The sequence below is a fragment of the Mycetomoellerius zeteki genome, unplaced genomic scaffold (genome assembly GCF_001594055.1).
Source record: "Mycetomoellerius zeteki isolate Tzet28-1 unplaced genomic scaffold, Tzet1.0 scaffold182, whole genome shotgun sequence".
Taxonomy (NCBI): Eukaryota; Metazoa; Arthropoda; class Insecta; order Hymenoptera; family Formicidae; genus Mycetomoellerius; species Mycetomoellerius zeteki.
Window position 1 is genome coordinate 1153310 of NW_017256778.1, and position 13522 is coordinate 1166831.

General features: G+C 35.1%; 2 protein-coding genes across 3 annotated transcripts; both read right to left on the reverse strand.

The window, feature by feature from the left end:
- Positions 1–105: 105 nt before the first annotated feature.
- On the reverse strand, positions 106–2655 carry LOC108721770 (uncharacterized). Of its 2 annotated transcripts, none has more exons than XM_018446517.1 (5): positions 2486–2655; positions 2095–2147; positions 1851–1931; positions 1374–1594; positions 106–1299 (listed from the first exon to the last, which is right to left on the reverse strand). In XM_018446517.1, the coding sequence occupies exons 1-5, from the start codon at positions 2546–2548 to the stop codon at positions 113–115; spliced, it is 1605 nt and encodes a 534-aa protein (XP_018302019.1). In that variant the 5' UTR covers positions 2549–2655; the 3' UTR covers positions 106–112. The 2 variants fall into 2 exon arrangements, with proteins under 2 accessions (XP_018302019.1, XP_018302020.1); XM_018446518.1 differs by having other exon boundaries at positions 1374–1568; positions 2486–2506.
- A 1395-nt stretch (positions 2656–4050) lies between these two features.
- Positions 4051–9125, reverse strand: Vps11 (vacuolar protein sorting 11). The gene is made up of 16 exons (XM_018446508.1): positions 8995–9125; positions 8819–8887; positions 8417–8590; positions 8082–8278; positions 7700–7958; positions 7466–7620; positions 7153–7386; positions 6773–7073; positions 6465–6653; positions 6266–6388; positions 6036–6163; positions 5736–5948; positions 5480–5652; positions 5095–5392; positions 4679–4998; positions 4051–4541 (listed from the first exon to the last, which is right to left on the reverse strand). The coding sequence occupies exons 1-16, from the start codon at positions 9007–9009 to the stop codon at positions 4114–4116; spliced, it is 3276 nt and encodes a 1091-aa protein (XP_018302010.1). The 5' UTR covers positions 9010–9125; the 3' UTR covers positions 4051–4113.
- Between the last annotated feature and the right edge of the window lie 4397 nt (positions 9126–13522).

A 13522-nucleotide genomic window follows, 5' to 3' on the forward strand; every position in this document is an offset into this window, starting at 1 on the left:
ATCTTGATAACAAACGATTAAGTTTGTATTGCTATACAAGTTATGCGCGAATAGTAGAGACATACAAGAATAAACATCGCGTAATATGCGCAATAAGAATTTCAATTTACGTTCAGTCTAATGACTTTGATCTGTCTAATTTGTGTTTACTTTCAAGATCAAAGTTTATACTCCGATTCATTGCACGAAGACCGCGGGCGTCCTCGACATTTTCGCTTGGAGGCAATTGCACATTTTCAAAAATAAAGGATTCTAATATCACATTATTGGATGGATTTGATTGAGAAGAATCCGCATCTCGTTCTAGAGAACTCGCGCCCTCGGATGCTGCTGTCTGAGCGGAATTAAAAGTGCTCCGTTGGGAAGCATTCGACGAATTTCTGGGGAGAACGTTTTGGAAGCCATCGCCTTGGTAAATGATACTAGTGTGTCTACGCGGTAATCGCAAGGAACCGCCGTAATTCGTACGTTCTCTCGGAAAGTTTCTCTGCATCACAGGAACCATGTTAAACGTACGCTTCAATTCATTCTCGCTTCTGCTTTCCTTAGGCGAGAGAGCGTGCGTATTTGTGGTCGTCACGCATCTCTTCTGAGACGTTCGAGTTTCATCCTGCACGGTGATCTTACCGTGGACTCGTACAGATTGATCATTTTCATGCCAAGGATTACATTCTCCATAGCTGCCGGTCGCAACGTCAATGTTAAGTATCGCATGTTCGGTATTCGGAATCTCGTAGCCACGAGCCACGTTTTCCGCATCCGACACATTGGACAATCTATCTGTTGAATATCCCGGTAACCGATGCGGACTGTTCTGATAACTACAACTGAAATTACTTCCCCCGGACGCGATCGGTTCTTCTGGATATTCCAAAGGAACGCACATGTTTTGACCAACCGCACCGTTCGTGGTGCAATATTGGGAAAAATGCGCGAACGGAACACTCTCGTGATTATCAAGTTGATGAGCATTCGTGGTATCACTTTGACATTGACTCGAATTACCGTCCACCAATCTCGCCGGAGAATTGCAGCTATAGAAAAAACACTGTGGTACACTCGGATTTGGTATCACATTCGCCGTTTGTAGATTCAGCCGGGCGGCAGACGACTCTGGCGATGCCGGATTTGAGATTTTACCACGCGTTTGCGCTATCACTGTCTCGTAACTAGGCGGAGGACCGTATAATTGATAATAAGGGCAATTGGCATCGTTTAATACAACGTTCATATTCTGATAGTGTGTCGATGTGGTCGCATTACCGTTATATGCTGGCGCCGCTGTATTTCTCTGAGGACCTGTTCAAGGAAATTTACATAAATAAAATCCACTTTTTTCACACAAAGTAAATCTATTAGAAAAGAATACGAGCCTTTCCACATGCGATGTAGTAGGACGGTATTTCTCGCTGAATTGTATGTAATACGTGCTTGCTGCGCTTGACAAGGTGCGTTACGAAGAGAATTTTGCGATCTAGTGGTAGAAGAGCGAGTTGGAATAGCCGAAGCTGCTGCTCTGTATCTGCCTTGCAACCAGTATCGATACCACCAACCACCACCAGAACAGACTAAGAACATGATTATAACCAGGATCCTGAAAAATTAATTGTACATATTTTTGTTGTTGTTCTGCTTAATGGAAGAGCTGCATATTACACAGCACATTGTGATTATTATTAAAAACTCCAAAAAATTATTATTACTCAGTCAACACCTAAAAGTAACATTAATGTTACAATTTCGCACTCAACAATGTAACTGTTATGTAACACCATGTATTATGTTTATTTTTGAGTTCAAAATTATAACATTGTTGTGATACTTTTAATTAATGTCGACTGATGACTTACCAGTAGTACCACAAGTGATGGAAATGAAATCCGGGTGACACACAACAACCAAAAGCACAACAATACTCCGTTCTTGAACATCTACAAACGTAATTATAATCAAGGTAAAATTAATTTTTTATACGCAATATAATAAATAAAATACAGTAAACAATTCTTTAAACATAAGTGTATTTTACAGTCAATAAATCAAATGCAATCTAATAAAACTAGTTAATATATAATTAAAAGAGGCATAACATACTCATAGTATTTTATTTCTCCAGGCATATCAGAGGCACAGTACTTTGCTTCTGCCTAAAAAAAAAAGGATCGTGATGTTATAAAGATTCATAAAAAACAAACGATCTTGTAATCTAACGTTTAACAAAATTTCATTAATTTCACTAATTATAACAAAATATCTCATGATAACTTTCTATACTTGGAACATTATGTGATGCTCCATTGTTTGATTCTATTCCAGAGATCATAAATTCAAATGCAATTAGGCAAAGCTGTAAAATTATACAAACAAATATCTCTATAATGTAAAGCGGCAATTTCTGCGTCCGCGAGTGTACAATTTTTCGAGTTGTAAAAAAGAAACTGGGAGAAATGAGCGTCATTCACTCATGAAGGACGAGGCAACTCACATAAATGAGACACTTCGATGTACCCACGAATATCGCGAGTTTCTTCTTGCTGTTGCGAGCCATCTCGTCAATGAATACCCTCGTCGTCGTTTCGAGTCAAACGCAATCGGATCTAGCGCGATGTTTTGACATAATCGCCATTTCCCACCGTCCGTGATGTACACACAACATTGCACATTGCACTTATTGATTTCAATTTCGGAACTCAACAATGACGTCAGCTCGCCATCAATGCTACCACCATCACAGAAATGAACGATAGGCGACGATGACGCATTCGATGCGCCAATGGGCATTCAATGCCACACTCGCTAAGAAACTCAACTCTAGTATGATCGATTCTTATCTCGGGATTCAATTACAATTCAATTGCTACTTAACCGCTCAATGAATGATTATGCTATAACTTATAAATAAATCTGAATGCAATACTATAAATTTGGAAATTGTCATGACATCGAAGACTCTTAAATCATACTAATTTATAATAAAATCAAGATCACAAATTTTCGAAAAAGACGGACCTAAATATTTGATTTGCTTTTCTTATAATTATTCAGATATCTTTTTAATATAAAATTATTTTCTTTATTTTTATAAAGGAGCTGTAATAAATAGAGGCACATAATTCTATTAATTGAATGAATAAATTTGATTTTCTCTCGAATAGAGAGAAATTTCTGATTCCTCAGTTTGATAGTGTAGAAATTAGATATTGTAGCAAAAGACATCTGCATGCTCTATTTACTTCTAAAAAAAAGTTTACCTGAAACAAGTAAATTGATTAAAAATAGATAATATAAAATCAAACAATTAATAAGAAATAAACATGTACATATATATAGACTTATGCTTTTTATTTCCTTATTTCTAATATCTTATAATTGTACAATCTTATAATTCGTTTTCCTTTTTCAATACTTTTACACGTGCTGTTCTATTCAAGCAAACAGATGCAGCACACAAAGGCATAATGATTACATTAATATTCTTTTTGCTTTCACTCGCCTTCTTTTTAAACAATATAATCACGTAATCGTGGAAATAGCCAAACGTAAAAATACAGAGTGAAATAATAAATTTTTAATCAACCACAATCTGCAATTAATCTTATCTTCCAAAATTTTACTCGATTCTTTTTCAGATCACAGTCTTATTACAAAGGCGTATCAATATATATCTTTTTTTCATTGATCAATTGCTTTTTATTTTACGATTCTTCGATCCTGATTGCCTCAAATATTTCCAAATAGACAAAATTTAAACATCGTATCTCGTCTATACAAAGATACAAAAAGCACAGTATTTTAAATAACACTATGTTCCTTTTAGTAGACAGATATTAAGCTAAGATCGAAGCATAAAGTCTTCGATATGTGGAAGTGAAGGAAATATGATATTAATGCTCTAAATCAAATTTTTACAGCATATAAAATTGAAGTAGATACTATACAAGTTTACACAAGTTTATACATAGTACATTAGATTCGTAAATTCATTATGCTTATTGAAGCATACATTTGACAATAATTTTTTCTTTTTACGTATCGTAAAGTATTTGTCTGTATACATACATTTAAATATATTTTGTCTTGATTCAAATCTTTCACAGGAAATGTATTTGCGGTTTACCTACCGAATGGATTTAAATTTCTGTTGTAATCGTCGTCATCGTTGCCAGCCCGATCATTATCATTATCATCGTTTTTAAAAGGATTAGTCGCGTCATCGTCGTCATCGTTAGCGAAGGGATTTTTAGATTCATCATAATCGTCAGTTTCAAAGGGATTTGATGGCACAACAGGGGTTTTCGAAACAAAGGATTTGTCGATTGGCGACGACTTTGGCGTAGTACTGTTTAAAATGCGGGCTTCTCTGATCGGCACCGGCGAAGCTTTGGCAGAGTTACCGCGTGGCGTCGATAAACCGCTTCCTGTTCCTGATATATTCGCCTCCAACGATGAAGAATACACGTCTGGCTTGACAAAATTACGGAAACGCTCTTCTGTTATTAATGTAGGAACGTCATATCCAGCTCGTCGAGGCTCTATTTTTCCTGTTGAAAAAACGCGAAAACATATCAATTAGTTATTTGAAAATTGTAAATAAAACGGATATATGAAGGATGACTCGTAACTCATCGGCAACAAAATAAACGCATACATATACAATAAGTGTGATATTAAAATATACCTGAGATAGAACTCTTTCCTTCATTTAATCTGAGTCTCGCTTCTGCACCTGGGCCATAATTTAACTTAGGTTCCTCCAACTTGGTCGGTGTAGGTAATGATTTGTCTGTATCAGTGATTACTGTTAATTTTTTAAAAACGCCTCTACCAAAATAATCGGCTACTAAAGAAAATGGATCTTCCGCTCGATCGAGAAGACTGTGGAAAGTTTCGTGTAAATCTCTTGATTGTTCTTGCGCTCTTATAATATCCAGTAATTTCTTGTTGTTTGGCAAGCAGGCCGGGCATTCGTTTTCATTTTCCGAAAAGCTTTGAAAGCAACTACTCAGAAAAACACATAAAATGAAATAAATTGTATGACAGTAAATTCATATACCATAATACAAATAAAAATAGTATTTAAAAAACTGAACTCACTGTTGATGATAGGAATGTTGACACATGAAATGCACAGATGGCAATTCCAATTGATGATGGCACGCGCTACATCGTGATCCTTGAAAAATTATTGTATTATTCTTTATTGCTTCTATTTGTTCCCGCAATTTAAGAGTATCAGCTCTATATTTCTCTGTTAATTCCGTGTCAGCTTGAGTTTGCTCATTTTCCGTTCGTAATACACTGCACAAATAATTTCTAACGTCTCCCAGTGTGCAGGTCAATGATGTAGAAATTGCGTCAATGACCATTAAAGGAGATAATAGTCTTTCTTGAGCTGCAATGATATTTTTATATACATTAATAAAATAATATTTTTCTAATCCATTTGATTGAACTTAATTGATATTCTACAAATATTTACCGATATAAGCTAATATATCTGCGAGAAGTTTTATTGGTGCATCCTTGTTTTTAGCCACACTCCATAAAGCTTGAACCCATAGATTAGGATCCTGGTGACCGAATCTTTTGCAGGTAGCGAGAACTTGTTCGCTATCTCCCTCGCATAAATGAAATCTTAATATTTCTTGATATCTAAGATAATATATAAATAAAATGCATTTATATTTATAAGTATTTATATGTGTTATATAATTATTTATACAACCACATCTTACAGCTTGCTTTCTTCGTAAAGGAAAAGTAATCCTTTTCTGAAATTATGTTGATGACAAAGTATTAATATTTGGTCTTTATCATAACGGGCCTCGGAATTCTGCAGAAGTCGTACAACTTTCTGTTCATATTGTAATTTAGCTACATCGTTATCTAATGCCGACCACACATGTAAATAATGTTCCACTAAGGTGTTATAAATAAGTGTACTCCATCTAAAATATGAAAAAGAGAGATAAAAAGTATATGCAGTATTTTTCATAAAAAGTATATGCATTCTTTTTATCATGAAGAATAATAACCTGGTATCTGATTTAACTAAATGCTCCAAGAACTCTACGAGTCGTTCAGAATTATTTAAAAATAAATGAATAAAATCTTCTGGACTAGCTTTATCAACACGCTGTTCTGTATAACCATTTAAAGCTTCCTATAAAGATAGAAGAATCCATAAATTTTCATTCTTTAGATTTTTCTCAGATAATAAATTAATCTAAATATATAAAATTTAAATATATATATATATTCATACCTGATCTACAAGAGGTTTGTTGGATGGTTTATAATTTGTGCACAAGGCTTTCAAAAACTGTGTAGATTCATTTGGTATATTTTCTATTAAGATATTTCCATATTTCTTCATATTAGCTTCCGCCTAAATAATTTTTAAACCATTTCTTTAATATGAATATTTTATCATTTTTGTAGAAATTTATGTAAATACGTAATACCTCTTCGAATTCTAAGGTTGCTATGTATTCTAAAGCCTTTTTATATTCTCGTTTGTCTTCGATTTGAATACGAAGATACCACTCGTGTTTACCGTGTTTTTGTGCAAGTAGTAGGGCATCCTCCGGTGATGCTTGTCGGCAAACTTTTATCGCTATTTCCACGTCAAAATCAACTTCACGATCTTTAGTCTAAATTTATAAGGTAATGTAATAAAAAAAAATATATATATCGCAGAGCGCTAGTATATATTAATATATATTACACAGATATATTAACGAATATTTATTCTTGCATATATATAACTTACCATAATAAATTCTTTTAATTTATCGGTATGATTAAGCTTAGTATAACAATTTAATAACAAAGTGGTATGATCCTCTGTTGCTTGTCCATTTTTATGCAGCGCTTGCAAGTACGTCGTCAAATTATCGATATGTTGAGAATCCAAAAATTTTCTTATCACGTAAGACGGCTCCAATTTCCCTATAGTCTTTATATATTGCTCTATAGCGCCATTATGATCCCCCTTGGAATATAAATGATCTCCGTATTGACGGAAAATGTCTATGAGACCTTCTGCATCATATTGCTGATTTTTAGCTATTCTATGATAGCACAAAGTTATATCATTAAAAGTTGTAATACTTTGATTTAATTACAATTAAATCAATGTATCTGACATACCTTATAGAAACATCGTACAAATTCTTTTTAAAAAGCAACGCTAATTTAGATTGTAAATCTTTCTCATCTAAATGATACAATTTATTATCTCCACTAAGTATAAAAAATCCACCCCACTCGGACAAGACTGCTTGGACAGACACCATCGGCGCAGAGAACACAATAAACTTGTTTTGAATATCAAGCACAGTAATAATATGCTTATCGACACCAGGAGGTATCGGTTCTATCGTGCTACGGAAATTTCAGATATGCTTTACAACATAAATATAAAACAATTACAAGAGAAAACACATACACATGTATTCATTACTTGGGTTTGGCAGATATAGTTGTTGTCGTTCTTGGAACATTTGCTGCTTCTTTCGCCACTATCACCAAATAAGTCCTGAACCATTCTAGCATTATCTTTTGACCCTCCACTGCATAACACGGGCCTCTACCGTCTGGTGTGTAACAATAAATAGCCTGAAAATTTTGTTCTTTTGAAAATAGATGCAAAATGTAATGTAAGATACAAACACAAAGCAACACATGTCTGACATACGTCATTACGTCCGATCATAAAGTGACTGTCTTGCATAGACTCGGCGAGCACGCTGCATTTTCGCGCGCAACCCATAGTATCCAAAGTAGATTTAAATTCCTTATCCTTAACGGTAATATTATACAGGAACACGCTGTTTTGCATAGCAACAAACAGATACGTCTGCTTACCAGTTGCTCGTATCGCGAGGCCAGTAATAGACAGATTGGCGTCTTTCAAGACTTTTATTTTGTTCTTCCTTTCTCGAGTCAGATCGCCTCTGAAAAGAATTTAATTGAAGATTACTATAATAAAATATATTGCATAAGAAAATAGCATGTTAGTTTATAATATTAATGATATCTAATATAAAAACAAGAAATAAAAAAAAAGAGTTGCTTACCTGTACAACATAATAGAGCCATCCCCAAATCCAATAGCCATTAATGTAAGACTAGTATGTACACATAAAGCTGTTGGTGGGACTGCTCTGTAGCTGGGTATGGCTCTGCTTATTCGAACGCATGTTGGATTACCTTGTTTATCAGGCTTGGCCAAGTTCCAAACCTTTATGGTAGGATTGCATCCAGGCTCGTCCTCCTGTTAATATAATACATTCAAACAAATCAAAATTACATATTTCTTACTTATCTCTAATCTATAGTCTTATAATTTATTATCTATATAATGTATGATTAAAAAATATATCCTAGCAGAAGATCATAGTGGCACTCTTACACCAATAGTAAACAGAAAAGTGGAGTGTTGGACTTGCTGCGCCAATATAAGCGTGATTTCATAAGCTCGAAAGGTCGTGATTTCGTACAATCTGTTGATTAAATGTACATTGCCTATGTTATCCCCAAATACCAGATTGCCATTGCCACTGGTAGCTGCCGCAACTTGCGCATCCTATACAAGAGACATAACAATAACCAGAAGCTTGTTCCTGTCCGCGACAAGGACATGTGACGGTCAAGTAACATTTGATGCTTTCCAGCAAGAAATACAGTGTAACACAGTGATTATTTCTTTGTTAAATTGGCAAACAACATGGATATAATTCAGTGTTATATTGTGTCATTCATGTCTCCTGCTGGGAAGCAACTATTATCTCAATATGCAAAAAAATCAACTCACCCCGAATGCTGTTGCGATCTTTCCCGCGTCAACTTCCTTTTTCAAGTCGAAGAAATTAAAGCGTCTCCACTAAAACGATAATTAAGATTAATGTTGACATTCTAGGTTATCTCGACCGTCCGACGAGGAAACGACGGATCGAGACGAATTGCAAAGAAATAATGAAAATAACTGACCTCCAGAAACGCCATGACCTATGAACGAAGCGACGCTTATTACATATATTCGGAGAGAATTGTAGGCCCTGCGGTTTGTGTACAGACTTTTGACAGCGACACGTACGATCGATCCGCCAAACGCCCGCTGTCTCTCGCTCCCTATCAGCTGTTCGCGTCGCCTCGACAGCACATGTTGCGCGCGTGCGCGCGGGTCTTCCTTACCGCGTGAAGTTAACTACAGGTTGTAAAATTCCTACGCTAGGTGGCGACACCAACGCGGTTGGACGGTTGCGCCTTCAGCGGCGCAACGGAAAAGTTTGCAATCCTCGTCCGCTAGTTAGTTCGAGTGCGCGCATTAAACCTTATCGTATCTCATGTACGTATATACTTTTAAAACATCGGAAAAAAACCCAATTTTTCCGCAGATTTTTTCGGTTTTTTTCCTAAGGGCAGAAAAATTCGTTTTGGAAAAATTCATGCGTGCTTGTAAAACCTACCATGTTTGCTTTTCTTTCCGTAAAGAAAATAATTGCGTATAGGATACACAGTGGGTAAGTTAACTGAAATTTTGAAATTGTATAAAAGATTGAGGTCGCATAATATATTCAATAAAACATATACTATTGCACCATTAATGTAAGAATTAAAAATATAGAGTCCAAACATCATGTTTATATGATAATAACAGGTCTAGAAAATAATTTGGATTTAAACTGAATTCGTAACAAAATATTTGAAAAAAATAAACTACAAAGAGACACTTCAGGAGTTCATTAGACCGGAATGTGAAATTAGAGTTAAAAATCTGTCTACTTAAGCTTTGCTATGTACTAAAGGAAGGTTAGAGTAGGTTTTACTATAAAAATAGAAGAGAGAGAGAATATATAACTAAAAAATTTTAATAAAAATAATGCTACATAATTTCATAGATAATCGCATTAATTTTATAAAGGAATTTAGAAGTACTTATTATGTCTTTTACATAGCAAAAATAGCATTTTTCCAAAAAACCAATTTTTCGGAAAAAAATCGAAATTTTTCCGGTTTTTTTCCAGCAATTTGAAAAAAGCGGGGTTTTTTAAAACTATATTTACGTAGTAAAATAACGAGAACAGTAATTAAAAATATTTAGCAGAGCACGGAAATGGAAAATCGCGTCCTTGGAAAAGAGTCCGCAGATATCGTTGCTCTTCTTATTTCTTATCAATTCGTATGTTATAATCCGAACTGATTTCTTGTATCAAGTTTTAATGGCGACCATTGCACTTTCGCAATAAACGTTTTGGCGCCCCTGAGATGTATTTAAGGTCTACTTTAAATGATCGATAATTCGCGACAGGATATTCCATTTATAATTTTATGCGCCGTAATTTGAAAAATGTCATTAAAGAATTCTGACATGAATGTACAATTATAGAATATATATATTGTATTTAAATTCGGAATTATAGAATATAAAATATATATTACATATTAGAAATATTGAATATACATCAAAATGCATATTATATATCTATCCTAAAATTTTAATTAATTTTATTTAAATAACTACTGTATAAAAGAAATAAGAGCATTATTAAATAAATATAATTAAATGTATAGAATATCGAATTATTTTAATCATAATTTTTTAAACCACATATTTTGACATACCTCAGTAAAAATATGACGAATGGTAGATCGTCGAAAGTGGTTTCAATGACTGAAACAATACACGAATTCAATACATATATATGTCGTGTTTTAATAAAAGCTGAATCAATTTAACGTTATTTCAATGGGATTTGCAATTCCGTTGCAGTCTGCAATTTTTGTTTAAAAGAGAAACTCTTTGCAATCTTCCTGTAAGTCGATACCTTTCTATTCCCACTTAGAAGTTCGGGAGATCTTGAATTTCTCACGCATTTTGGAATCGCGGATTACGACGAAATCAAATGTCGCGTTCGCGATGATATTCGTTTACGTCCATTTATATCGACATAACGATTCGATGTTCGATTAGGTCGGATGGGGCGAAAGGGTTACAAAAGAGGCCGCGACGAAGCGGCACGCCAGTGCAACGTTGGAGTACGATAATTTTCGAGATGAGACGAGTCGCCTCATCTTGACTCGACTCCCACTGCAATAGCATCTCGCCTCGTACGCTCTCGCATCGAGATAAGACGTAAGTTCTGTTATATTTGTTAAAAAGGACGAACAATTAAGTGTTTCGATGTTTGTGGGGCGGGCGTGTCCGTGTGTATGTGTGTGTAATTGTTGCTTTACAGAGCTGTGCGCGGGACGTAGACTCTCGAGAAGACTGGTGGTAAATTCCTTGAAAATCGGATCGTTATTTCTGACGACGAATTATATCTAGAAATTCCGGACAAATTCTGCGAGGGACGAGGGGGCTGCCTCTCTCTCTTTCTCTCTCTCACACTCTCTTTCTCTCTTTAATATTACAAAGTAACAGGTAGATCTCTCGCACGCGTAACACATCATCGACGCAAACATCAGATCGGCAACGACGATTTACAAAACGGAGCTAAGCGTTTCGACAATCCTTTTCTCGTTGGTCGTGTTGCTCCTCAATTCGTACTTTAGCCGCACTTATGTACTTAACAATTTAAATTATCACTTAATTGCGACGTATCGATTCAGAGCCTTTATTTACAGATTAATCGTGACGCGACATGTCGCTTCGAAACTTAGAGTTAGACGATCGCGATTGCGGCGTTAAATATGCGAAAATCTATCTCCTTCTCCCTCTCCCTCTCTCTTTTTCGCGAAATGTTTCTCAGAAATGGAAAGCTCAAAGCAGACAATTCCTTTGCAGATTTTATGAGAGTTCTTCCAATTTTCAAATCTTTTTCGACAGTTATGACAATTACATATCCTCTTTTCGCGTGCAAATAAAAATCGCTAAATATCTGCCATCGATCGTTTGCATGACTGATTTAACTACTCGGAATTAGAACGCTGTTCGACGTTATTTTAGTAATTTAAAAATAAACACAAGAAACTATAATATATTTAGGTATAAGGGAAGCTTTTTGGCATTACACAGCGCCAAATCTTGCATTTAGGTTGCAATTTGAGAACAAAAAAATAGCCAATTACATGAGATTTTACTTTTAGTTTTATACAATAATAAATGATTTATTAGTTTTATACATACAGGGTGTAACTGAAATAACGCCCATTAATAATATAGTGCTATTTCTAATAAAAAACTGAGACGAAAGTCCTCTATCATTTTGCAATTTTTGCAATATTTTTTTTAGTTACCCAATGAGCAAAATGTCTAAAATTGACATATAAGACAGTTTTAAGATATCTTTAAGAGTTCTTTAAGAAAAATCTTCTATTTTAAGAAAAATTTTAAAATATTTCACAAAGAACACGGAAAGATATCTCAAAATTGTCTTATACCGATTTTATCCGTTGATTCGGCAATATTTAGAAATTAATATCTTGTTAACTATTGCGAAAATTGCAAAATGGTAGAGGACTTTTCGACTTAGTTTTTTTAATAGGAATAGCACTGTATGATTAGTGGGCGTTATTTTAGTTACACCCTGTATATATATATATAAAATTTATGAATTCTTTGAATTTTAGTGTTTTAAATTTATTTTTAATTTCAATCTTTTTGGATTGGAATATCTTTTCTTTTTTAAAAAAAGGAGAAACTGCGATATCTATCTTTCCACTTAAGATTTCGTAGCAACACTACTTGTGATCTAGTTTCGAGACTCAATCTCGAAAGTCAGAAAAAGGATCCATGTGAGATGAGAACGCGGACGACGTACGAGTTCCGCACTGCGAACACAGAGCAATGAGCTCCATCACGTCATATATCACATGCTTGTACATATCGTACTCGCGTTAAAAAGAATTCTATAAATGCGAAACCTACGTGAGACTTTTCCAAGGGGAGAAGGTGAAGGGGAGAAAGAGAGAGAGAGAGAGAGAGAAGAAAAAGAAAACGCGGGTCATCCCGTTCTCGTCCCCCTGAGATCTCTCAGCCACTGAAATTTCGATTGTTTCCTTGGACACCGACAGCAACACGATCGGATCGTTTAACTCTGTCAGAGAGCGGCAGATTCTTGAATAATACGTCCCGCTTGTACTCGAATGACGATCGAATCGATCGTTTTGACTCCGAGGTGATAATCTCCCGAAGAATTTCAATCCGCCGCTCTCAAAGAGTTAAACGGTGTTCGTGGACTCGCGCACTCGCGTGTGCAATGTGTGTACTTTTTTTAGTCCACTATATTCTAGTACGATAGACGTGTAGCTGGTTGCGACGCGGAATACAGAAAATCATCCCTTATGTCTATTTATTTTCAATTACATCATGTATGGGAGTGTTACAAAGTCCTCCGGCAATGATCTTTGAAAATGTCGCTATTAGTCGGTCTATCCCTTTTTAGATACTCTTTTTTATTTTTTCCTCTTTTTGTTCTTACTTTCTCTTTTGCGCTCTCCTTTTCTCTCTCTCTTCAAAAGCACGGATGGTGCTATCCTTGTTTCGTTTTAAGTACAGAAAAAAAATGCAACTAGA